We start from the raw sequence: 27,956 nt of genomic DNA on the forward strand, positions 1-27,956 counted from the left end.
ATTCTAGTGCCTTCGCCTGGGGTTGGGGAGAGGCGCACAGCGTGGGCGGAGCCTGCAAAAGTTGGAGAACTTGTAGCAGACCTCATCCTGTGGAATCTGAAGAGGCCCACGCAGATTTTAATTCCCACTCTAGATTCTGGTAAGTGGTTTTAAAAACTCTCCTTAGTTGTTCAGACAGCGAATCTCCCCACTGCTCGTCCAAGTGCAACAGAGGTTGATTTTGGCTGCACTCCTTTCCTGCCCTCTGTCCTCTCAGAGAATTAGTGCGTAAAGACCTCCAGACCAAAGCCATTCCCCTCCAGGGGCTGCAAGTTCCCATCCATAAATCACGTAGGGAGTTTTGCGCTCTGGTCCTGCGTTTAGTGTCTGAGTTTAGGCTACCACACCATGAGGCGTTCGTTGGAACTACCCCTGCCCAGCCTCCGCCCCCCGCACTCCCCGACCCCCAGTCCCACGCTGCATCCCCCACGCCAGTCACCCGCTTGATTTTCCCTGCAGCCAGTGCCTGGGTTTGGGGATTCCTGCAGCAACGCGCAGCGGTCTGTCCGGGGCCCCTTCCCACAGCCTAGCTGTAGGGGATTTCTCCTAGGTAGGGCCCCTTCCCACAGCCCAGCTGTAGGGGATTTCTTCTCCTAAGTAGGGCGCCTTCCCACAGCCCAGCTGTAGGGGATTTGATTTCTTCTAGGTAGGACCCCTTCCCACAGCCTAGCTGTGGGAAATTTTTTTCTCCTTGATTCCCACAATTACAGGTTTCCCGGAGCTTGCCGCCTCGTCTTCCTTGAGCTTTGTCATCAGGATTGCAGTCTTACTTTGAGAGAAATGTATGTTTTTATTGACCCTGTGACGCCCCCCACTTAGAATAATCTTCAAAAGAAAATTACGAAACACCCTGTTAACACATCGTTGGATGTTCATACTGAGTTTCTAGAGGAGACTCAGTGACCAGGGAAGGTGTGTCAATGATTAAACCTAAAGGCTAAAGTTTGGAATGCTTGTCCGTAGCTAATGGAAATTGCTGTGTGAGTCCCACTGAAGCCACTGTGATTGCGTGTCTGGTTAGCGCAGTGAGTTCAGCAGCAAATCTCTCCGAGCTCTACTCCCCCAACATTAGGAAACAGACTGCCCCGTTCCATACCATCAGGGAACCTGGAGGAGTCCGGAATTATCTATTAAACTCCTCCCTTCTTCATACCCCGTCCTGTCACAAGTGAACAGAAGTGGCCTGATAAGATCACACAGCCAGGAAGAGACTTTCTCTGACCACTTGTAATTCTTGACTTTTTTACCTTCTGGATTAATAATAAACCATATGCTTACATGAGTCATTTTTTATTAGCAACAGAACATTTTGTAATGATTGATTTTTTTTCTAAGTTTTCAGTTTTTTAAATTCTTGCCAGAATTCTTATTTAATTTTACTTTTGCTCTTGTCTCATCATGTTCCTTTGTCCTGGCTTTGTGAATTGATCTGTTCTTCCTATGTTAAAATATAATCCTAATATTTTCCCAATTCCTTTAATTTTCATTTAAATCAAATGGATACAAGCATGGCCAGGAAAAAGATCACTGTTGGAGGAGGGATTTTAGATTTCCTATTTCCTAGATTTGTAAGGCATATTGGCAACCTTTCAGAGGTAAAATAAAACCAAAAATTAAACCAAGGGACTCCAATTTTTAAAAGTTTACATTTGATAAACAGGAAGGCCTGTTTGAAGTATAGTTCAATTAAAAACCACAAGCAATGGAAAGGTCTGTCCTGTCCACAAGGATCCGATGCTAGGGAGTAATTTTTTTTACACATTTTAAAAAATAGAATCATGTCCTTTGTATTTCTGCTGCATTCCCTGACTTAGTGGGTATTTGAGAAATTTCAAACTCTAAGCAGATGCCTTAGTCATAAAATATGTGATTCTCCCCGCAAGTTAGTTTGATTTCACATTTTCTAGCTCAATCTTCCTCACTATCACTATTGTAAAGTTTCTCTTTCTTTCTTTCTTTCTTTCTTTCTTTCTTTCTTTCTTTCTTTCTTTCTTTCTTTCTTTCTTTCTTTCTTTCTTTCTTTTTTTTTTTTTTTTTTTTTTTTTTTTTGAGGCGGAGTCTTGCTCAGTCGCCCAGGCTGGAGTGCAGTGGCGCGATCTCGGCTCACTGCAAGCTCCGCCTCCCGGGTTCACGCCGTTGTCCTGCCTCAGCCTCCCAAGTAGCTGGGATTACCGGCCCCCGCCGCCTAGCCCGGCTAATTTTTTGCGTTTTTAGTAGAGACGGGGTTTCACTGTGTTAGCCAGGATGGTCTCGATCTCCTGACCTCGTGATCCGCCCGCCTCGGCCTCCCAAAGTGCTGGGATTACAGGCATGAGCCACCGCGCCCGGCTGTAAAGTTTATTTCTATGAAGTAAAGGGTCTTATATGCCAGCATCTCAAAGGGTGAGATGAAAAGGATTGTAAACTTAAAAAAAAAAAAAAAATCAGCTAACACCATTTAATTATAGGACTTGGGTTCTAGCTTTGCTTCTGTGTGACCCTGGCCAAGTCTCTTAACCTCTTGTGATGTTTTCTCATCCATAAAATGGATGGCGATTTTATTTTTACTTCTGCATAAAATAATAGTTTAAATAACTTCTCTACTTGTTGTGAAAATAGTTATGTCAGTGAAAGTGAGAGACTTACGCTTTTTAGAAGAAATCCAGTATTACAGGAGTTTAAGTATTATCCTATTTGCTATCAGTATGCCACGTTATTTTATTATTTGTATAATCTCTTTTGACAGGCTTCATCATTATGAAGCATATAATGATCCCGTGGATAGGTGAGTTCAAAGGCAATGAGTGCAGGTTGGAGCCTGATCAATCAGAATGCTAAAGGCTCAGTGGGAAATAAGATCAGCTGAAGCAAAGTAGGAGATAGTGTGGTCAGGCCATGCCCCATCACTTTGAAGCCCACTAGTGTAATGTGGTAGTTTAGTACTGGGCAAAGCAGATGAGTCCTCTTTCTTTATTCCTTTCTCTCACTTAGCCAATGCCAAAATGTGTGTGTTTGGTGGGGGGGGGGGGGGCGCCCGGCGGTGTGGGGGGGGAGATACAGCTCCTGTTTCAGAGTAATTTTACTTTTATTATTACAACAGTTTTTTTTTTATGGTAATTGTGAGATGTGAGTGAAAGACATAGGTAGGAAGTAGGTAGATATGGAAAATGGAAAAAGAGCAAGCATCTCATAGGGTATGTGTGTAGGTGTGTGAGAGAGAGAGAGCACCCAGCTTACAGAAGCTAGGGGCAGGGTGGGGCATATTCTCCTTGCTCTTTGTGTTCTCTGAGTTTAACACACTGCTTCATGCACAGTTAAGGTTCAGAAAAATACACATTGGGTAACAACCAATGTTTGGTATTAATGTTTTGTTTAAGTCATCTTCACCGAATTCTTTGAGAATAAGAGCTGGTTTTGACAACCAGAGTCGTGTAAATATCATTATATTAAATTAAAGATAATTACAGAACTATAGAGTATATTTTTTTCATAACATTTTAGTGACTTCTGTAGTCTGCTTTTTTTTTTTTTTTTTTTTTTTTTTTTTGGGACTGGGTCTCAAACTGTCATCCAGGCTGGAATGGTGCAGTGCCACGATCACAGCTCACTGCTTCACTGCAGCCTTGACCTCCTGGGCTCAAGCGATCCTCCCAGCTCAGCCTCCTGAGTAGCTGGGACCACCCGTGCTTGTCACCACATCTAGCTAATTTTTTTTTTTTTTTTTTGTAGAGATGCCATTTTGCCATGTTGCCCAGGCTGGGCTGGGTCTCCTGGGCTCAGGCAATCCTTATGATTCAGAAACTGAAAAGAATAGAGGGGAAAACAATAATAATGTCTACTATATACAAGAGCATGTGTTTGCTAAGTTCTGTGCTTGGTGCTTGCCATGTCTCTAGCATATAACTCTGAGTGGGAGCCCAGATTTCAGATGAGGAAACAGCATCAAGAGGTTGACTGCCTTGCCCAAGGCCATGTGGCTGCTACATGATAGAGCTGGGACTCACACCTCGAGCTGCGTATTCCAAAACCTGCTCTTCCCATAACACCATGTTGAAAAAACAAAACAAAAACAACCTCTGTGTTCTTATATCCACCATCTCATCTGGGCAACCTGTTTCTTTTTTATTTTCTTGACACTTTCACTTTCTTGTCTAAAGAATTCTCAGCTAGAGTGAAGACCTGAATGGAAGTAGAGTGGTGAGATTGCTGAGTAGGAGTGGGCTGTTTTTCCCAGCCCTGCCCTCTGACAGATCATCTCCCTGTCAGACACTGCCAAGCTGTTTTAAAGTGCAATCTTTATGCCGTCTGCCTGCTTCTGCCTCTTTTTTTCCCCCGAGGACCACCCTTCAGGATATGTCATTGCTAAACAACCTTTGGAAATGTCACTTTCTCCTTTGGGCTAGACACTGTGTTAAATCATTTTAAGGGTTTTAAAGGGACACAAACTTTTGATTAATTATATCAGGAACTTTCCATCAATAACACTACCAAAATACTTCTGATTCCACCCCCTGCCCCAGCCACTGTATGTGGAAATGTGGAATGACATTTTATAGCCAGTATGGGCTCTGTTCTGAGTAGTCCTGTATGGAGTTCTGATACAGTAAAAGTCTGAAGTCTTTCGTATCAGGTCCTGGTTTCTGCAACTCTTCTTAATGTTTAAACTTCTTGTGGTTAAAGCAGATGTTTTAGGTGATGGCAGAATCTAACACTATTTGGTTGATTTCAAGAAATTATGATAACCCACAGATATAATTATGGGGATATAGTCAAAACCTTTCATTACATCTTTACAGGTACAGAAAATTTTCTAAGATTATATAATTTTCTGTACAAATGTTCTTTGTCTTTTTATAGGTTATTTGAACTCTGAGTTTCCATTTAATTTGATATTAACAGTGATATGACAGAAAGGTTAGCTGTGCCCTTGTAATTTATAAAAGATTGCATATGGTGCACTGTTTTTAGTGTTTGACGTTTTCCCCTTTTGTTAAAATGAATGAACTACAGAAAGCCAAGTGTTTCGACATTGATAAATCTCAAAAACTTAATGCTGAAAGGAAAAAGCAAATTGTAGAATTCTTTTTCAAATCAGAATTTGCTTTTTCCTTTCAGCATTAAGTTTTTGAGATTTTTGTGTTCCCTAAACTGTATGAATTTTGAAAACATGCAAAACAATAACACATTGTTTAATATTACATACACATGTAGAAGTGATATTAAATGTTTGAGAATGATGAGTACTGAATTCATGGTTATAGTCACCTCTTGAAAGGGTGGGCCAGAAGCAGGTTTGGCTTCAATTATATCTATAATAGTTTAGGTTTTTTAAATGTTAAGATTTGTTAAAGCTGGGTAATATGGTTTGGCTGTGTCCCCACACAAATCTCATCTTCAACTGTAGCTCCCATAATTTCCACGTGTCATGGGAGGGACCTGGGGGAGGAATTCAATCATGGGGCAGGTCCTTTGCATGCTGTTCCCATGATAGTGACTACGTCTCATGAGATCTGATGGTTTTTTTTTTTGTTTTTTGTATTTTTTTTTTTTTGACAGTCTTGCTGTGTTGCCGAGGCTGCAGTGTAGTGGCTGGAGTGTAGTGGCACGATCTCAGCTTACTGCAAGCTCCGCCTCCCAGGTTCATGCCATTCTCCTGCCTCAGTCTCCCAAGTAGCTGGGACTACAGGTGCCCACCACCACACCTGGCTAATTTTGTTTGTTTTGTATTTTTTAGTAGAGACAGGGTTTCACTGTGTTAGCCAGGATGATCTCGGAGATCTGATGATTTTATAAAGGGGAGTTCCTCTGCACATGCTGTCTTGTCTGCAGCCATGTAAGTTGTGCCTTTGCTTTTCCTTTGCCCTCTGCCATGATTTTGAGGTCTCCCCAGCCACGTGAAACTGCGAGTCCGTTAAACCTCTTTCCTTTGTAAATTGTACCCAGTCTCAGTTGTTTTTTCATAGCGGTATGAAAATGAACTAATAATAGTAAATAGGTACTATTAGAGTTCGGTACTGCTGTAAAGATACCTGAAAATGTGGAAGCGACTTTGGAACCGGGTAACAGGCAGAGGTTGAAACAGTTTGAAGGGCTCAAAAGACAGGAAGATGTGGGACAAAAGTTTGGAACTTCCTAGAGACTTGTTGAATGGCTTTGACCAAAATGCTGATAGTGATTTGGACAATAAAGTCCAGGCCAAGGTGGTCTTGGATGGAAATGAGGAACCTGTTGGTAACTGAAGCAAAGGTGACTTTTGTTGTGTTTTAGCAAAGAGACTGGTGGCATTTTGCACCTGTCCTAGACATCTGTGGAGCATTGAACCTGAAAGAGATGATTTAGGGTATCTGGCAGAAGAAATTTCTAAGCAGTAAAGCATTCAAGAGGTGACTTGCGCATTGTTAAAAGCATTCAGTTTTATGTATTCACAAAGATATGATTTGGAATTGGAACTTATGTTTAAAAGGAAAGCAGAGCATAAAATTTCAGAAAATTTGCAGCCTGAAGATGCAATAGAAAAAAATCCATTTTCTGAGGGAAATTCAAGCCAGCTGCAGAAACTTGCCTAAGTAAGGAGGAGCCAAATGTTAATCATTAAGATAATGGAATGGGGAAAATGTCTCCAGGGCATGTCAGAGACCTTTGCAGCAGTCTCTCTCATCACAGGCCCAGATGCCTAGGAGTTAAAAAATGGTTTCTTGGACTGGGCCCAGGGCGCCCATGCTGTGTGCAGCCTAGGGACCTGGTGCCCTGCATCCCAGCCATGGCCTAAAGGTGCCAACATACAGATCAGGCCATTGCTTCAGAGGTGCAAGCCCGAGGCCTCTCAGGCGTTCATGTGGTGTTGGGCCTACCAGTGCACAGAATTCAAGAATTGAAGTTTGGGAAGTTCCACCTAGATTTCAGAGGTATGGAAATTCTTGAATGTCCAGCCAGAGGTATGCTGTAGGGATGGAGCCCTCATGGAGAACCTCTGCTAGGGCAGTGTGGAAGGGAAATGTGAACCGGGAGCCCCCACACAGTGTCCCTTCTGGGGCACCACCTAGTGGAGCTGTGAGAAGAGGGCCACTGTCCTCCATACCCCGGAATGGTAGATCCACTGATAGCTCACACTGTATGCCTGGAAAGGCTGCAGACACTCGATGCCAGCCCATGAAAGCAGCCAGCAGGGAGGCTTTATCCTGCAAAGCCACAGGGGCAGAGCTGACCAAGACCATGGGAACCCACCTCTTTTTTCAGAGTGATCTGGATGTGAGATGTGGAGTCAAAAGAGTTCATTTTGGAGCTTTAAGATTTGACTGCCCTTTTGGATTTCAGACTTGCATGGGACCTGTAGCCCCTTTCTTTTGGCCAATTTCTCCCATTTGGAACAGCTGTATTTACCCATTTCCTGTACCCCCATTGTATCTAGGAAGTAACTAACTTGCTTTTGATTTTACAGGCTGATAGGCAGAAGGAACTTGCCTTGTCTCTGATGAGACTTTGGACTGTGAACTTTTGAGTTTATGCTGAAATTAGTTAAGATTTTGGGAGACTATTGGGAAGGCAGGACGTGGTGGGAGGTAATTGAGTCACGGGGAAGGGAGTTCCCTTGCTGTTCTAGTGATAGTGAATAAGTCTCACTAGATCTGATGGTTTTATAAAAGAGAATTCCCCTGCACAAGCTCTCTTGTCTGCCACCGTGTAAGACATGCCATTGCTTCCCCTTTGCCTTCCACCATGATTGTGACACCTCCCTAGCCATGTGGAACTGTGAGTCCATTAAACCTGTTTCCTTTATAAATTATCTAGTCACCAGTATTTCTTCATAGCAGTATGGAAATGAACCAATACACTGGCTGTCACGTAAATGTTTGAAATGTTTCATAATTTAACAAAAGGAGGGCGGTTTACCTAATGTTAATAAAACTAAACTCATAAAATTTCTAAAATCGCAACCCAAGCAAGAAAACCTAAATATAGTATCATGCTATGTCTATCCAGATGTTTTTGTTTGCATATTTGATTCCTTTGTTGAAGGCACTGAATCCCTACAGTAAGTATCATGAAGTATTTTGCTTTGTAGCTGAGGGATTTGTAAGATGAAAGGTCCTTAAACATGAAATGAGATCAGTGGTAAGCTCATGATTTAAATTGTTATTTGAAAAAATTGTTTGATCTGCTCCCTCCAGGGGGGAAAAAACATGATGATATCTTAGATACAACGTGACAATACATTAATTTTTTTCTTTCTTTGTATCTAGATCACCATGGCGACCAGACAGAAGTTGATGAGAGCTGTTAGAGTTTTTGAATTTGGTGGACCAGAAGTCCTGAAATTGCAGTCAGATATTGCAGTACCAATTCCAAAAGACCATCAGGTAGAAATAAAATTACTTTATTGAGGCCATAATTATACTGAGTGTGAGTCTCTTGCAAATAGTGTTCAAAAGAAGCAGAGTCACAATTATTTTTAAAGACATTGAATTAGGATGCAATTTACACTACATATACATATGGACATTGATAAAGTTAACATAAACCTGATAATTAGTGAAGTAGATATATGAAAAAGAATAACCTTTGGTTATAAGAAAATTTTTGATGTAGGGAATGATCTGTGTAGTGCAATAATTGGATTTTTCTGAATGGACACATAAGGAGTTTTGAATAAGTTATTCTATTACAAACATTCATGATTTTTATTTTTTGCATGCTGGGAAAACAATTTTCTTTTGCATTCATGCTTTTTCATGTGTGATTCATGAGAATTTAAGTGTATAGTTTAATCACCTCCAATGACTTTAATAATATACTTTTGATTTTAAATTATGTATTTTTATTACTGCACCCTCCATGCCTCCCAAGTCTAATTTTCTTAGCAAGCCTATGAGAGTTTTTGCAGTTTGGCTGTAACCTATCTTTACAAATTTTTTTCTCATCACTCCCTCTCCATATAGAAATATAGTGCTGTAACAACATGAGATTTTGTCCAGTTTCCTTAAGACTCCCTTTCATTCCTCTGTCTTTGCACATGCTATTTTTTTTTACCCAAACTATCCTTTTTCTCTCATTCCTAATTTCTACTTATATTTTAAACCGTAACTCAAATACCACTTCCTTTATAAAGCCTTCTTATAGCAGAGGTAATCATTCTGTGTTAATTAAGGTAAAATTAGCTCCTACAATTGCTGTAACCTAAAAATTACAATGGTCCAGCCAGGGATAATTATTTCTTATACACTAAATTTAAAAGTTCTCAAATGTGGGTGGGTAGCTGTTCTCCAACAGTGACTTAGGGACTCAGCTTCTTCTTTCATGTGGCTCTGCCACCTAACCCCTGTCTTCTGGGGTCTCCATAGAAGAGGAAAAGCACAGTGTGGCTTGGCTAGGAAGTTTTAATCGGTCAGGCCTGCAAGTGTCTGCTGTCACTTTTGCTAACATTCCATTGGCTAGAACTCAGTCACTTGGCTAATCATAACCATGAGGGAGGTGAAGAAGCACCACTCTTTCTGTGTACCCAGGAAAAGGAAAAAATGGGTTTGACGAACATGCAGAGGTCTCTACCACATATCCCCTTAAATATTTCTTTCACTATTTTCCCCAAAATGTTTTTAATACAGTACATAGCCATTCTGTCATACTTATTTATGTTAGCCTGTAAAACTGGAATGTGAGGTTGTTGAAGGCAAGCACTTACTTGTTTTGCTTTTTTCTCCCATTTTGATAGCTCCCATAATCAGCACAGTCCTAGCATAAAGTTAAATGAATGCCTATATTCTTTCTGTGAACTAAAATACATTGTCATTGCAGGTTCTAATCAAGGTCCATGCATGTGGTGTCAACCCTGTGGAGACATACATTCGCTCTGGTACTTACAGTAAAAAACCACTCTTACCCTATACTCCTGGCTCAGATGTGGCTGGGGTGATAGAAGCTGTTGGAGATAATGCATCTGCTTTCAAGGTATTGCATTTTTAATTATTTCTATTTGGCTTAATTTATTTCCTTAAAATATTTGAACATAGCTTTCAACTGCATCTTATTTAAGGCTTTAAAAGGCCCTGTTACACAATTTCTGCCACTTGGGGGACTCCTCTAGTCAAAAAAGAAATTAGATTTTATCCAGAGGCCTTATTTGTTTACTACATTGTTGTGAATAGGTGCTGGATGATTTCTGTATCTTCATGTCCCCACAGAATGAACTGTGATTTTTTTGATTTAATAGAAATATGTAAGGAAAGAAAGCACACAAGGAAGTTAGACTATTTCCCAACTCTTGATGATACACAAGCTAAAATAATTTTTAATACCTTTTATAAATTTTGCTTCATAAGATAAGGTTAATTCTTTTGAAAAATAAGTAAAACATGAAAAAATGCAAGGTCACTATACAATTTTGGAGCTCTGACTCAGTCACTGAAAATGTTATGATCAGGATATATATATATGTGTGTGTGTGTGTGTGTGTATATATATATGCCAAAAGGCATATTCATAGTAGACTCATGTCCTATCATCTTTCTTCATAATTCCTTGACCTACTCAACTTTGGCAGCACCTTACCAAAATTAGGTTGAGACAGAGAAGATTACTGTTCCCCTGTACAGGAAGACTCGCAAATTCATACAACCTTCCACTCCTCAGCCTGTGGCAACCTGGTTTCTGCCCCCATCACTCCACTGAAAGGACTCTTGCTAATGTCACTAATGGCCTCTGTTTTGCTGGAGTTAATGGGCCCTTTTATGTCATTATCTTTCTTGACTTCTCTGTGACATTTGACACTCTCAGCCACTTAACTTTTTCTTTAAAAAACTTTTTCTGCAGCTTCTGTGACATCATTTTCTTCTGTTCTCCTCTCCCCTTCCTTTCTGGGCCTCTGTTTTCCGGCCTCTCTTTTTCTCTGGATATTCCTCAAATCTTGGTGTTGCCTAGGGCTCTCAGTCTCTATTTAGACCTCTGCTTTCTGTATTCTTTACCTTTTTCGCAATCTCATACACTCTCTTTGTTGCCGTTATCACATGTTACATCTTTAGCATAGAATTTTCTGCTGAACTCTGGATCTGTGCTATCCAAAACGGTAGCCACTAGCCACATGTGGCAATTTAAAATTCAACTTAAATTCATATTGAAAATTCAGTTCCTGAGTCACTCTAGCAACATTTCAAATGCTTAATAGCCTTCTGTGTCCAGTGGCTGCCCTGCTGGACAGTACAGATGTGAACATTTCCATCACTGCAGAGAGTTCTGTTGGAGACACTGGACTCACATGGTCAACCTCCAGAAATCTCGTACAAAACGTGTCTAAAACTAGCTTATCTTTTCTCACTGCAGATAGTGCCTCTCTTGTGTGACTGTCCTGGTGACTTCTGGGATTTGAGGATTACTCCTCGCTTTCCCTTACTAGAACTGTTTTCTCTCTCCTTTCCATTTCCACTGCCAGTAGTTTAGTTCAGGCTATCTTACCTACTTAACTACACCCCTGACCTGGATTTCTATAATGGCTACATAACTTTCTCTTTTCCCTGGAATTCGTCCTTAATCTAGAATGAATCATTTTATAAAATTTAATTATGATTGTTATACACCTCTGTTTTTATTCTTGCATCCATGTCTTGTAGACTTCAGGAAGACTCTTAAAATTCCTTATTGTTATGAAATAAGACTGTTTCATGCTCTCTCCCATCTATTTTTCCAGTCTTACCTCCCACTCCTCTTCACAGTGTAGTTTATTCTTCAGTAATGAACTGTTTGTCCTTCCCTGCACATCCCATGCTCTCTCATCTCTGTGTTTTTGTTCATATTGGTTCTTCTAATGAACAAAATTTAATTGAAACTTAAAAACATGGATTCAAAGGATTTTACACTTTAGCTTCAGTTTCTTTTCATTTTATCTCCTGAAACGGTTACATACCACACGTTAGTCTGCTTACTCATTGGTAATAAATGCTGCTAATTTCTTGGCATTTATTCCTGTCCCTATCATTTTGCCAACTTTGTTTCCTTCACCCGTAATGACTCTTCCCCATTCTAGTTTTCAAAATCTTGTCCTGTTCTTCAAGATTTACCTCAATTATTAGCTTCTCAATGAAGCTATTCCTAATTTCCTCTACTTAGAAGTAATTTCTTTCTTTTTCTTTTACCTATCCTCAGTGGCTAATCATGTTTGCCTTGCTTTTTATAATTATTTCTATCCTTTGCTTTTCTCTCCCCCTAGAGTCTAGGATGCTTGACATTAGGGACAGTGGTATTGATGTCCCTCACATAACTTGAAATAATGCTTTCTATATAGTATATTCGCAGTAAATGTTTGAATTATATTGAAATCAATTCAACATGTTTTTTAGCTGTAAAAACAGGATTAATCTTCATCATATTTGACATTTCTAGGCAACCATATTAAGTGGTGGTACTTGTCCTTGATTCTTGGATGGCTTCTGAATCTTTTTTGTCTTTATCCTATCAGATAGCATTTCTACATTTTCAGATTTCTGTTAAAGTATACTGAGCAATCATTGCCTTAATAATTTGCCTCTTCTAAGGAATATTTACTTTTTTTTAAGAAGGAGGAGTTAAGGCAGGTGGTTATAGTGGGCAGTCCAATTTTCCCTAACGTGCGAATTACATACTGGACCAATAATGCCTGGCTGGGGCATTACTTCCCCCTGAGTCCTGCATCTGCTTTTTAATAGTGAGGTCCAACAGACATTTGTTGAGACTTTACTGTGTTTCTGGTGCCGTGTCAAGAAGAAGGCTGTCCTGGGTCATCATGCTGTCAGGGTCCTAGTATGGTTTTCTGCCTTTGGGTGTTTGCATGAGACATAGTGGCAATGCAGGGGTGAGGAAACTCATGGATGGGATTTAGAGGAGGTGTTTGGTGTGTGGAAGAAACTTCAGATTTTATTTGTTTCTTCTCCCTAGCATTTTGGGCAAAAATAACAGTTTATGTTGACTGCTATTTGCTAGCTGCTTGATCTGAGGAAATTATTGAACTTCTTTGTTCCTCAATTTCCTCATCTGTGTAGTGGGGATTGCTCTAAAATAAGAGAGAATAAACATGCCCACCTCACTGGCCATTGTGAAGATGAAATTAGATAACACTCCAGAGACACTTAATGCAGTGCCTGACATAGCAAGCTCTTCATGGACTGAGCCATCAGCATCATCATGATGCCATTCAAGGAAGTTTATCCTTCCTTATGTTTTTTTCTGTTTTCCTTAGATTTTCTTCCCATCGGTTCCCATTATTAAATATTTTTAAATGTTCAGTATTTTAAAATGATTTATGGCTGGGCACGATAGCTCACACCTGTAATCCCAGCACTTTGGGAGGCCAAGGTGGGCAGATCACGAGGTCAGGAGTTCAAGACCAGCCTGACCAAGATGGTGAAACCCCGTCTCTACTAAAAATACAAAAATTAGCTGGGCGTGGTGGTGCGTGCCTGTAATCCCAGCTACTTGGGAGGCTGAGGCAGGAGAATTGCTTGACCCTGCGAGGCAAAGGTTGTGATGAGCTGAGGTCATGCCATTGTACTCCAGCCTGGGTGACAGAGCAAGACTCCAACTCAACAAAACAAAAATTATTTATATGAGACCCTAGATATAGAGAACAATAGATAAGTACTCACTTATTTCTTATTATAAAGGATTATACCTATTTTGATGTAATATTTTTAGAATACAAATGCATGTATTCATTTGTCTCTTCCCCTAGAAAGGTGACAGAGTTTTCACTAGCAGCACGATCTCTGGAGGCTATGCAGAGTACGCTCTTGCAGCAGACCACACTGTTTACAAACTACCTGAAAAACTGGACTTTAAACAAGGAGCTGCCATCGGTATCCCATATTTTACTGCCTGTCGAGCTCTGATCCACAGGTAATAACACACTTTGTCAATTTTATGGCCAATGCCAAATGAGGGCAGTGTTAACTGCCTCCCTTCTAGTTGTCTGTCCATCCATCTGTTCATTATTTTTGGTTACCATTTACTTACCATTAAACATTTATATAATGGAAACTGTGAATTTGGGAAATTGTACTAATCATTGGGGATACAAAAAAGAGCGAATGCTGTGTTCAAGATGCTCATAGTCTGGTAAGGGAAATGACATTAGAATGATCATATTTATATATAATGTGGAAAGTACAGTGGTAGAAATGTACATAGAGATATATAGGCTCAGAAGGCATGTGCCTATGGTGATGAGGTAGGGCTTCCTGGCAAGGTGTAAGACTTATTATTTTCACGGTGGCTAACGCCTGTAATCCCAGAACTTTGGGAGGCTGAGACGGGCGGATCACCAGGTCAGGAGATCAAGACCATCTTGGCTAACATGATGAAACCCCATCTCTACTAAAAATACAAAAAATTAGCCGGGCGTGGTGGCAGGTGCCTGTAGTCCCAGGTACTCAGGAGGCTGAGGCAGGAGAATGGCGTGAACCCAGGAGGCGGAGCTTGCAGTGAGCTGGGATCGCTTCACTGCATGCCAGCCTGGACGACAGAGCGAGACTCCGTCTCAAAAAAAAAAGAAAAAAAAGACTCATTATTTTAACTTACTGTTTTAAAGCCATGGTTCAAGAATCTTGTTATCCATTAGAATCATCCAGGCAGCAATTTAATAGTACACTATAGGGCCCTACCCCAGACCCTCTGGTCAGTTTCCATAGCTGGTGCCTGAGAATCTATATTTTAATCCCATCTACTAAGTATTTGAAAAGCATCAGAGGGAATTCACCTGAGGAATGGTAACTAGAAGGAGAGAGGACATTCTAGACATTGGGGATAGTATGGGGAAAAACAGTGTGGTGTGTGGGAACAGCTATAGCAACTTGATTTTGCTAGAGAGGAAATTTCAAGAGAAAGAGTAGTGAAGAATAAAGTTGGAACAGAGTAATCTTTCAATAAATGTTAGCTGTCATCAAATAGATAGAATTCAGATTGTAAAAGACAGATTATAGAGCTCATCTATTGCACTGTAAAGGACTGGAAGTAATGAAATGCTTTATTCAGGAGACTACCATTGTGATATTTGTGTTTGATTGAGATCACTTATCTGCTGTGTGTAGGATGAATTTGAGGATAGGAATGGAGAGAGAGATAGGAGTATCTTATAGGAGTCTCCACTAGACAAAATCCTTATGGGTCAGAGCAAGGGTTCTGGTAGAAGAAGTAAGGAGAGAGGAAAGAATAACTATTTAGTGGGGGTAAAATCAGGGGTATTTGGTGATTATTTGCAGGTAGAGAATGAGGAAGAGCTTAAGAGAAGTCTAGCTTTCTAGCTTGGTTCATGTTTAACTGTGACAAAGAAAAGAAGGAGAAAGTTTCAAAGGGAAGCTGTATTCAGTTTTGGATTTGAAATTATGAGAGACACATCCTAATGGAGAGGTTCAGTAGCCTATTGGATAAAAAAGTCAGAAGCTTGAAGACTGGAGATAAAAATTTGGGGATAGCAGCATGTAGGTAAGAATTGACAAGATGAAAAGTGATTGAAATCCCTCAGGGAGTGAGAACAGTGGAGTGAGAATAAAACCCTCGTGAACATCACCATTTAAGAATGTAGTCAGAGAAAAAGGATAGACTCGTAAGAGACTGAAAGGATTCCATGGCCGGCAGAATCTAGAGGTCATGGTATCCCTTAAGCATCCAGTGAATGCATGGGCTTTGAAGACAGAAAGGCCTGGGTTAATGTCTTCACATAGTGCTAGTTGTATGACCTTGGTTAAGTTACTTAAACATCTCAGGTGCAGTTTACTGGTTTGAGAAACATAGATAATAACAGCACCTACCTGCTAGGGTGTGGTAAGAATTATTTGGAGGTAATGTGTATAAAGTTCTTAGTACAGGGCTCACACAGGGTAAGTTCACAATCACTGCTGGCAGCTTTAGGAGTGGCAATTGATAGTGCTACTAAGGAGGGAGGCCAGCTGTCAAATGCAACACAGAGGTCTGTTCAGAAGCAAATAACAGTTGGGCCCAGCAATTAAGAGGTCATTGGTGACATTAGTCAGTTCCTTTTCAATAGAATGGTGGGAAGAGTTTGATTGAGTGGATTGAGGAAGGAAGAGGAAATCAATTCCTTGAGTGACGACTATTCTTTTAAAAATCGGGGAGACAAGGAAGAGAGAGTAGAAGGTTACCTGAGGAGAGTATGTGGGAAAAAGGGATTTTTTTTTTTAAGGATAGGCAAGACTTGAACATATTTACAGATCGAACAAAATCTGCATAACGTAAGATGGAAAGGACTTAGGACATAGGTAGAGAGACTGGCTTCCAGTATGGAAAGGACAGCTTATCCGTAAAACCTAGAGGGGTAAAGATGATATAATTATGGGAAATATTTATGGGTAGGGAGGTGGAGTGTTGAAGGTACTTGTATGTCATTGCCTCACTTTTCACAATTAAGTAGGAGGCAAAAAGTGATATTTTAACAGTCAGAGCTGAAGTGGCACCAAAATGCATGGTCATGTGATTTTTTTTTTTTTTTCTATAATACTTAGTCATTTGAATAAAGTATCAAGGAAGCTAGATTTGAACATTAATCCAGGGCTGGAATATTGGTGGCAAAATAGAATGGTGCAAAGGAAATGAGAGCACAGGGGACTGCGGGGAGAGGAGGTTGGGCAATCTACTATGGAATCCAGGCTGAGGAGGGATGGAAGGAAGGCCAGGAGCAGCAAGTGGACAGAAATGGAGTTGTTGAGAGTCAGTAATCTCTGCATAGTTGAAGAAAGATTTTGAGAGAATATGGGTTTTCAGAATTAGGATAGATTAGTGTCATAATCCTGGTTATTGGCATCTGGTACTTCTCAGGGGGAATGATTGCTGATAGTTATAGCCCTGGGAGACAGTGGCTATAAGTGGAGGAAAATTCAGGAACTGTGGTGCTTGATTTTCTGGGGAATGCTGAATCTCCTTGATTGGAGCTGGATTTGGGGTGGAAGAGAAAGGCTATGTGCCAGGTCTTAGTCTTCAGTGACTAGAAGATGGTAGGGAACAGCAGCGTGGAAGGCCAGGCTGAGTGCTGTGAGCGCCAGGGAAGATGACTGTATTAGTCGGGGTCCTCCAGAGAAGCAAATAACAGGATGTGTGTCTCTTTGTCTGCCTGTCTATCAGTCAGTCATCTATCTATTTGATCTATCTAACCTATCATTTATCTCTGTATAAATTCCTTAAGAGTCAGTCACTGTGTACACACACAGACACACACACACACACACACACGTGCGCACGCACACAGATTGATTCATTTTAAAGAGTTGGCCCATGAAATTGTGGAGGACTGGTGAGTCTAAAATCTGTTGCAGTGGGCCAGCAGGCTGGAGACACAAGGAAGAGGTGCAGTTTAAATCCCTAGAAAGTTTGCTGGCTGAATTTACTCTTGCTCATCAGAGGTCAGTCTCTGAGAACAAAAGCCTTCAGCTGATAGGATGAGGCCCACCCACATTCTAGAGTGTCGTCTGCTTTACTCAAAATCCAGCTATTTCAGTGTTAATCTCATTTAAAAAAACAAAACAAAGCAAAACAAAAAAAAAACACTGTTACAGAAACATCCAGAGTAATGTTGGAACAAATATCGGGTTCCTTGGCCCAGTCAAGTTGACACATAAAATTAACTGTCACAGCGACTCTGCACAAGGATTCAGGAAAGGATTTGCCTGCTTTTTCTCCCCTCACCCCAGGCCTAGAGATTTTTATGAGAATGTGTCTTTAGTGTTTGAGGGACATCTTACAAGAATTTTTGAAAAATTTCGTTGGAAGTATTTCATATCCCATAGTTTAACACTAGTGATCCTATCCCCTTATGTTTATGTTTTACTTTAACATATTGTCCTCAGTCTCTTTAGCTCCAAGCAAGAGTGTGGGAGAAAGCTTCTCTTATTGCTCATTGTTGCCATTTCTCAGTTGTTGGTGCACAGCTGGGAGCAGGACTCTGGTTACTGTGTTCTCTTTCCCAGATGGAGCATAATGTTCCATAATGTCTCTACAGTGTGGCCACCCCACATTGTTCAAGGAAGTAAGAGATCCTTCCTAAGAGTCAGATCTGGATCCCACAGCATCTGCTGGCTTGTGACATTGGCACTGTCCATCTGGAATAGTGAGGCATCCCCTCATGCCTTGCTGCATGTCCCTTCTTTTCAGTATATACTAGAAAAGTAGTCATGTGAACCAGAAGTAAAAAGAAAATGCCATTTCACCAGAGAATCTGGACATTTTAGGGGATGACATGGGAATCTTTGTGATAGGATTTATTGCATTTCCTACTCTCTGACCTTTGCTGACTCAGCTTTGCTCTCTGAAGTGAGAGTACAAGGCTGGTGCAACCTGATGTTCGGAGACATGGAGAAGAAAAAAATACTTTCTTTCCTCGGGCAAAAAAAATAGCTACTATGTTTACTTGGACATTACTCTAGACCACAGAATAAAGACTGAGCTATAATAAACCTGCTTTGAGGCCCTTTCTGTGGGGATATATGGGAATGAGAGATTCCAGATCCTCCAGGCTCAGCAGTTTAACTTCATGACCTACAAGGACTGTAGCTACTCAGAAGTAGCGCCGCATAGTGATCCCAGTGTCCAGTAGCATAGTGCCTGGAACATAAAAGACTCCCAGTAAATACTTGTTAAAGGAATAAATGAATTGAAGGCTTTGTTTATTCTGTGAAGCTTAGGGAATATTTGGGGCTGTATATCAGGTTGCATTTGCTCTTTGTGTTAGTGTTAGCCAGACTAAGGGTAGAAATTCCTTATGATGATGAAAACACCTAAGATTAATTAGCTTCAAAATATAAGATGATGTAACTTATACTTTCTTTTGCAGTGCCCGTGTGAAAGCTGGAGAAAGTGTTCTGGTTCATGGGGCGAGTGGAGGAGTAAGTATTTTTTTAGTATATTTTGAAACAAGCTTGAGTTTATTTCATTATAGTTGCTTTGGTCATTTTTAAAAGTCAGATTTATAAATATAGTCAAAGATGCTTTTTTTTTTATGTAGTAAAACTTTTTTGATTTTGGTCTTCTGAAGGTGATATTTAGTCATTAGTTTAGTATTTCTTGGTTAATAAACCCAACAGAGCACCCCTTCAAAAATATGTTAGATTTCCCACATATAGTGGGTGTGGACTAAGATAAACTGGCCTTGTTTTTGCCTTCAAGTAGCATATAAAAATATTTATTTAGAATTTTAAACAGTTCTTTAAGGTCGATATTAATTCCATATTCCCTTAGATAAGGAAACTAAGGCTCATTAAAGCTTACCTATGTTGCCCCAGACAGCACGGTAAAGCTACACTGTGAATTCTTAGTCCTCTATATCTCTCTTCCGCTGCTTGCCTGCTGTGCTTTGACGACATTCATGGAGTGCAGTATACAGGCCTGTCCTTAACACCACAACCCATGGCTGAAAATGCTAATGTGGGGGAATGGGGGAGGAGGACTGTCAACTTAAAATAAGCCCTTCAGTGAAATCATCCAACACACGGCTGTGAGAAACCTCTTCAAGAAACTAGCTGCCAATCTGTCTCTCAGGAGCTTAGAGTGAAAAGTTAGACCTCTCCAGTTAGAATTTAACAAGAAATCCACATGAACTCTATCAATGGATGCTTTGGAAATTTTGGAGATAAGATTTTGCATTTTAAAAATAAAAGGCCTGGGACTAGATACTTACTTTGAGGAAGCTGTTAACCCTTACAGAGCACTGTGTATTCTGGAGAGTGGATTGAAAGAAGTAACATATTAAATGGCTCGTTGTCCCCTGAATAATGATTGGTATCTTGAAAATGTGAATTTACCTTTAAAAGTAAAAGAACAGGTAGTTTCAGTCCTTTTTGTCTCTGTTTCTTAGGTAGATGAATCACGAGGTTTCACACCTAGCTTCCTACACTTCCAATAGATCAATTCTAAAGGATTTCACAGATCAGACAATTTATTAAAAAACACCAGGATTGTCTTTATGGGGCTTGAGAAAATATGACAGATACACCTTGTCCAAAACTCCCATTGTTTAACTTCACTGAAGAGGCTATTTTTGGGTTAAATTAAATTTAACCCTAAATAACGAAAGGATCTGTCAAACACATAAATTTATTTAAATTACCCTGGCTTTCAGAGAGCTAACATCGGGCTTTGTGCAGAAGGGAAAGATTTCAGTAGAAAGGGGAGAGAAGAGTTTAAAGAAAATCTCTTTATATTCCCTTTACCCTCTTGTAAAAAGCCCAGTTGCTTCACCATGACTTTTTTTTTTTTTTTTTTTTTTTTTTTTTAAGGTAAAATCCACACTGTTCTCTGAGCTGGCTGAGTTTGTTAAATCCTCGGCTGGCAGGGATAGGCTAGTGACCTGGTGTGTGAAGCGCTTCTGATCCTCCCTGTCCTATCAGAGGGAAACAGTACTGGGTTTTGCCTTGCTTCTGTTTGTACTTTCTGTCCTCATTTAATTCAAATTCCTTGGGGATTATGTTGTGTGTTTAAAATGGTGTGGAATTTATGAACACAGCTATTATCCAGATATGTTGGTGAGGAGTGCCCTATTTTAGTGTTAGCAAAATAAGTAGAAGAAAAATAGTTGACACATAATGGTGCATAATCTGTTGAAGGAGTATTGCTGGTATAATTGTTGACAAGAATAGAATAAACAGTGCCTTTTTTAAAGAGCTATTGAGTACCCTTTTAAAGCAGTTAGAACATCAGGAGATGTAGTTACATTAGCTTTTTAAAGTATGGTTTTATTAGAGGTCTTCTATTTAAATTTGAAAATTAAAGTAGAAAATCAGTTGGGCCCACCCCATAGTGGATTGCGTTTTATCTAATTAGATGTTTCTCTCCTCCGTCAGACAGTGAGTTCTATGTATTTGTTTGTTTCAGTTAAGCAAATTCCTGCCATAACCTGGCTGAGTCCAGCCTCGTTATTCCCCTGTGCCATATAATCTTTAAGGTCCATTTCAGGCCTGGAAATCTGTTACAACTTTAATCTGTTTCTATCATTAGTTTTCATCTTAATTCTTTTCTTGCCCAACCCGGTCCTCCCTATAAATGACTGATTATGAGTAGCGGGTGATTTTGCATCATTTCTCCTTCCGCTCTGGGACATTTGGCAATGTCTGAAGACATATTTGGTTGTCACAACTTGGGGAAGGGTTTCTGGCATCTAGGGAGTAGATACTCTTCAATACATGGGATAGTCTCCCACAGCAAATAATTATCTGGCCCAAAATGTCAATAGTGCCAAGTTTGGGAAACTCTATTCTAAATGTATGTGACACTTATTTGTATAATCATTTGTCATCTAATCAGACATATTTCCTAGTATTGTTATTTAAATAATTGCTCTTTTGTCTGTCTTCTTAAACTACTTTGATTTCTCTTTTGTGCTAAGCTAAGCACATTGATCTGGTATTCTAGTGATTTCTTACAATCCCAGCACTTTGGGAGGCTGGGATTTTGCCAGGTTGCCCAGGCTGGTCTCGAATTCCTGACCCCAGATGATCCACCCACCTCAGCCTCCCAAAGTGCTGGGATTACAGGCATGAGCCACCATGTTCCACTTAATCCTTTGGCTTTAAATACCGTCTGTAAGATAATGAATCTTTAATATATATCTCCAACTGAACTCTTTTGAGTCCATACTCATATTCACATGATTGCTGAACATCTTCGCCTTTAAGTAGAGGAGCACTGTACAGCTCAACATGTTCCAAGTGGTTCTTTTATTTTTATTTTTTAGAGACAGAGTCTTGTTCCATTGCCCAGGCTGCAGTACAGTGCAGTGCAGGATCACTGCAACCTCAAACTCCTCAAAGTCCTGGGCCCAAGTAGTCCTCCCACCTCAGCCTCCCACATAGCTGGGATTACAGGCATGCACCACTACACTTGGCAAAGTGAAATCTGGAGATTTTCACAAACTTAGTGCTCTCCAGTCTTCTTCTCAGTTACTCTACCCAGTTAATCTGGCCAAAGACATAGGAGACATCCTGTATTTTTCTCTTTTCCTCTGTGAGGAAGTCGCATTAGCTTACTTCTAAACTATATCTGAATTTGTTTATTTTTTCCAGTGCCACCACCTTTGTTCAAGCCCGCTTCATCTCTTATCTAGACTGCTCTAACAGCTACAAACGGATCTTCCTCCTCCCATTTTCCTCGCCGCCTTCGTTGTGCCTCACATATAATTGGAGCAACCTTTTTAAAGCCTGAGTCAACCAGATCATTTCCTGGCTTAAGCTCTCCAGTGGTTCTGCATAGTTTTTAATATACTCAGAAGCCTCTACCTTCACCCCTCAGATCCTATGTGACTCGGCATTTCTGGCCTCATCTTCGACCCTTTCGCACATGCCCCTCCCTGAACCACACTGCCCCTCTTTCTGTTCTTTGATCCCAACTGCATTCCCACCTCCCCAGGTTACCCGTGGCCATTCACTCTGCCCACGGCATCCTCCACATGGCCGATCGGATGTTCTTGTGGCTTGTTCCTCACTTTTTTCAGGTCTCGTTTTTTCAGTGACCCTTCTTGATGACCTAAATAGCCCCTATTCCTATCTCTCTAACCCAACAGCCAGTCTTATTTTTTCTTAGCGCTTTTATTTCCTGAATTTATTTTATTCATTCAATTTGTTCATATGACGATTATCTTCCTCCACCCTTAGAATGTAAATTTCTTTCTTACCTTAAGTACCATGTCTAGCACATCGTAAACACTCTCTAAACATTCACCGAATGGATGAATTAGTTAATTTGCCCGTATACCTGTCTCTTCTACTTAAATGTTAGAAGCCTTACATTTGTTATTTAGAATTTCGTATGCACAAAGAAGTCAGAGAGCATGTTCTGATCATCTTTAAACCCTGCAAACATATTGATGCAGTGGTTAAAAACTCAAGTTCTGCAGTCAGACTGGTCTAGCTCTTCCTGTTTCCATCTCTGCTTGTGACTTGGCCAAATTACTTATAATTTGAAGCTTTAACTTTCTTATCTGTAAAATAGGGACAATAATAGTATCTACTTTATAGGGTCATTGTGAGAATAAAATAAAGCAATATGTAGAAATTATTTAGTATGGGTCCTGGAATATTTTAAATGCTCAGTTAAAGTTAGCTGTTTTTCTTATTTCTTCATTTACACTCTTAAGTTCCTTAAAGTTAGGGTGGGTCCCATAGGAATCTTAAGTTCCTTGTATGTATTTAAGTGTTTGCAGGAATGCAGAGAATATGTAACTCTTGGGTTGTATTTGTTTTTCAGGTTGGATTAGCAGCATGCCAGATTGCTAGAGCTTATGGCTTAAAGGTTTTGGGCACTGCTGGTACTGAGGAAGGACAAAAGATTGTTTTGCAAAATGGAGCCCATGAAGTGTTCAATCACAGAGAAGTGAATTATATTGATAAAATTAAGGTAAAATTTTCCACCATTTTACAAATGTCAAACTTTGTTCCTTGGAGACTTACGTGGTTTTTTAATACGTTTTTAACCAACTACTCCTTTAAAGCTGTTTGCTTCCGTTTTTCAGTGCCTGGATGAATTTTTATGCGTGTTTTAAAACTTTATTTAAAAAACAGAGATGTCTAAGTTTTAAACCTTCACTATCATTTTTATATTGTTTATGTGTATTAAGTAGAATATAGCTTCTCTAGAATCTTATAGCTATAAAAATTGATTTTTTTAATGCAAATAACTTTTTAAGTACAGCTGCAGCTTTGTATTTGCAGCTGTGAGGTATTCTTAATATAATTTCAACTGATGTGAATTCTCCATGGAAGGTGAGATATCCATAGATTACAAACCGGATCTGTGTGGCCCAGGGAATGAAGTTCATTTGTTAGCTGGATGTTTTGGAGGAATAATCACTACTGCATCCAAAATGGTGAGGTGGCATTTAGTTAGTTGCTGCATTTAACAGAATTCAAGCAGATTCAGAAGTTCTTCACTTGTACTATAGTAGCAGTTTGCTAAACACTTATTGCTTTGCTAATCCTCAACCACTTCCTCATGTTAGGGAGATTAGAATTTCCCAAATATTGAGTACTGTGTAAACTAGATCATTACAAATGAAGGAAAAAATAGGAGTGAGAATTTATTACCTTTTTGGCAATCATCTTACCAAAAAGCCCAGCAAAAGCACTCCTTTGTTATACGTCTGGGAAACCTAAGATCTAGCACTCACTGCTGATACCATTATCCAAGAATATTCACAAAGATGAAAAATGGCCTGTTATTTTAAGAGTATGGTTTTTGGTTAGCAATAATCTAATTTTAAGATCATGAGGTCTTGGGAGCTTCAACTGACTCCTTCTGCTTAAGTCTCTCCCATTCTCAAAAACATTCTCTTAACCTTTATCTCATCCCCCTCTCTCACCTCCTCTTTCCCACAAAACTTCTTGAAAAAGTAGTATTTATTGGTTTTACTTCCTTACCATCCATCACTTCTCACTGCAGTTTTGCTTATAGCCCAAGTATTTATACTGCTTCTCAGAAGTCACTGAGAAGCTCCTAATTAACAGTCTGCTGGTCTTCTTTCAGTCCTCATCTTGTTTGATTTTTCAGGAGCATATGACCCTGACCACATTTCTTTGAAACTGGTTCTCTTCTTACTTTCCTGACTTTTCACTTTCAGTCTCCCCCTCTTCATGTTATTTAATATTCATATTCCTTAAGTTGTTTTTGCTTGGTCTCACATCTTCCCTGGTGCTAGACTTTCATCCTGATCAGTCTCATATACTCTTGTGGCTCCCTTAATACCCATATGCTGTTGATTTCCAAAACTGTCTTTGGCGTGAGTTGACTTCCTTCATGCCATCAACCCGCTAGACATTGCTACTCATCTGGTCCCCCAAGAGAAAAACCTTCATTTTATTTGTTTTTCCTGTCTTTTAATTATCATTTTCCCTCCCACCCAGCAAGTTGGTTACCTCATTTTATCAGTTTCTTCTCTGACATGCCTTTCAAATGTATTTCCTTATCTCTATTCCACTCACCACCATAACTTAGTTTAGGCCTCAGTTTCTCCAGCCTTGACTGTTATTCATAACTGAACTAATAAAAAAACTACAGAAACAACTAAAATGGAAGCTTTATGAGGACAGCAGTTTTGTCTCTCTGTTCCCTACTGTACTTGCACGTGCAATAATAAACACCTGTAGAAAACAACAACAACAAAAACACAATCCAAATCCTTTAACATGGCATTCACTGTATTTTCGCTATCTGTCCCAACTTACAGTCTCCTCTCTCCTACCTCTTCCTCTTCCTGCCACTCCCCCTTACCTGATTATGTACTTCAGCTCCGCTTGTATTTCAGTCCTGTGGTCTCAGTCCCCTCCATCTTTGCTTTTCTGTTTCTTTGGTCCAGACTGACTCAGCCTCAGATCTAACTTCCCCTTACTCATCTTCCTTTCTTTTGGCTTAGGAAACTCCTATTCATCCCTCAGGGCCAAGTTCATCATCTCTGTGGAACTTTCTCTGACCGTGGCAGGCAATCAAACCTTAACCTTTTTTCTCTGTATTGTATGATTTATTTCTGCTAATGTGTTACTTAGCCCATTGCATTACAGCTATGACTGTAGTATTTCCTGTCTTTCTCACTAGTTTTGTTTTGAGCTCCCTTTGTTTGTCTTTGCATTCCTAGTACCTAGTGTAATCCCTGGCACAAGGATTCATTTGTGTGTGTGTGTTAATATAAAATGAATATAATGTAGATGTGTGTAGCTTTTTCTAAGAGCCAGCATCCATCATCCAAGAGCCCAAAAGAATTAGTGCGTTAAACAGATTATAAACCATTTAGAACAAAACCAGATGCACTAAAACAACAAAAATCATGGAAAACCAAACAGCTAATGATATTTTCTTTTGCTTTTTGTTTATTAATAAAAATGGGAGCCCCCTGGGGCTTTGGGACTTTTGATTTGTTGTTTCTTTATGAAATTTTATTTTAAAGATAGAAAATTTTCAGCTATGGAAAAGTATTTTATACTCAAGTTGAGTCTAGCACCTGAAAATTCCAGGCAAATTTTATTTCATTACAGCAATGTATTTAGTACAAATCGTTAGCATTTTAGATGTTCTGGCTGGTACCTTGGAATTACATCATAATTATATAATTAGATTATTTAAAATTTTGCATTACTAGTTTCAAAGATGTAGCATTTATATATCATTTGAAACATTTTTATAATATCTTGTATAGATAGTAGCTATTTTACAGTTTTTCACTTGCTATCTTACTCTACATTTCTCTTTTATTATATAGAAATATGTTGGTGAGAAAGGAATTGATGTAATTATTGAAATGTTAGCTAATGTAAATCTTAGTAAAGACTTGAGTCTTCTGTCACATGGAGGACGAGTGATAGTAAGTATTCCTTTTCTTTTTTTTTTTTTTTTTTTTTACCATTTTAATGTTTTACCACAATTTAACACTATTTTGCAGTAATCTTTAACTGTAGACTTGCCGTTTTTCATATTAGGTTGTTGGCAACAGAGGTACTATTGAAATAAACCCACGGGACACCATGGCAAAGGAGTCGAGTATAATTGGAGTTACTCTCTTTTCCTCAACCAAGGTAGGAAAAGAAGTACTTCTGATTTTGATAACTTAAACATTGGTACAGTTTGCCTATTCAGGCAAACAGAAAGTTTGAGTAGATGTTAAACTTAGTTATATGACTGGAGGGAGTTGGTAAGGATTAGTCACCAGAAGGACAGCTAGGGTAACAATATAATTTATATCCAAGTAAGCATACTTTTTGAGATAGAAATGTGATACTAGTAATTATTTCAGGACAATAGGTATTTTGTACACTAACACTGTCTCGGGCAGATAGGATTTATGGTTATCATGTAGAGAACTACTTTTTCTATTGTTATGGACAAGTTGACAAAAGTCACACATTTGTAAGAGGCTATGGAATAACACTTAGATTCTGAAGTTTTTTTAATGCTTCTGAAAATTAAATCATGGTTCACTACAAAAAGAAATTTATTTTTCCTTTTTCTTAGGAGGAATTTCAGCAATATGCAGCAGCCCTTCAAGCTGGAATGGAAATTGGCTGGTTGAAACCTGTAATAGGTTCTCAATATCCATTGGAGAAGGTGGCCGAGGCTCATAAAGATATCATTCATGGCAGTGGGGCTACTGGAAAAATGATACTTCTCTTATGATGAATTCTTTCATGGATTTCCTGTGTAATCAGAGGTACTGTCTTTCCCCCAGTTGTACTTACCCTATCTTTTCTTTAATTAATATTCGATTGCATGAGTTTCTTACGTGAAAAAATAAGATTTTTCTTTAAAGAACAGAGGCAGAAGAGTAAAATTCATTGTATTGCTAGCAATATTTTTTTTATGCCATCTGTCTCAAATCAAGGAGTCATCATAGTAGGAAATAGCATGTTAGTCATCGTTTGGCATGAGGGTGCATTCCAGTAATTCTTAATTGATACTTGATTAATTCCATACCTTTGATTAAAACATGCTAGTTCAAAATAAGACTGCTCAGTTTCCAATGGTTTTCAAGCCTGCTTACCTTTGTAAAGGTTCTCTAGTCTCTGATTAGCCATGGCTGTATTGGACTTTGAACATTTTCTGGACTCAAAACCTCTACTCTAAACTAACCTCATTTGGATGTGTAAGTCTTTTGTAAAGGCAAAAATAAATAATGTCCAGGATAATTTATTAGTTTTCTCAGTATTTTCCCAAATATTAGAATATTTACTTCATTATTGGTTGGCTGCCAATGACCCCATATGTTCTGTGAGAATACGAGCTTTATCTTTGATATACTGCATAGTCTCCAAATAGGTAATACTTCTCAATTGATTAGATTTTCAGAGTAAATTTAGAGTTATCTGTTTGTCTGGTGAGGGTCATATATTTTGTTGAAATAATTAAGCTCACAAATTTGATAAACGAAGAATTGTCTTCATTTGTCTCAATAATGTGTAATAAAATCTATAGAAAATCAAAACCTGCTTTTCCAGTTTTTATAG

The 27,956-nt window shown here is 39.3% G+C and overlaps 1 protein-coding gene across 4 annotated transcripts; it reads left to right on the forward strand.

Moving 5' to 3' along the window:
• Nucleotides 1-31: 31 nt before the first annotated feature.
• Nucleotides 32-27,934, forward strand: CRYZ (crystallin zeta). 4 transcript variants are annotated; one of them, XM_015142315.3, is made up of 10 exons: nt 55-139; nt 750-821; nt 8,259-8,375; nt 9,808-9,960; nt 13,709-13,872; nt 18,815-18,866; nt 23,218-23,367; nt 26,219-26,320; nt 26,436-26,531; nt 26,968-27,934. In XM_015142315.3, exons 3-10 carry the CDS (start codon nt 8,265-8,267, stop codon nt 27,127-27,129), a joined length of 990 nt encoding a protein of 329 aa, XP_014997801.1. In that variant the 5' UTR covers nt 55-139; nt 750-821; nt 8,259-8,264; the 3' UTR covers nt 27,130-27,934.
• The last annotated feature ends 22 nt before the right edge of the window (nt 27,935-27,956 follow it).

The sequence above is a fragment of the Macaca mulatta genome, chromosome 1 (genome assembly GCF_049350105.2).
Source record: "Macaca mulatta isolate MMU2019108-1 chromosome 1, T2T-MMU8v2.0, whole genome shotgun sequence".
Classification (NCBI taxonomy): Eukaryota; Metazoa; Chordata; class Mammalia; order Primates; family Cercopithecidae; genus Macaca; species Macaca mulatta.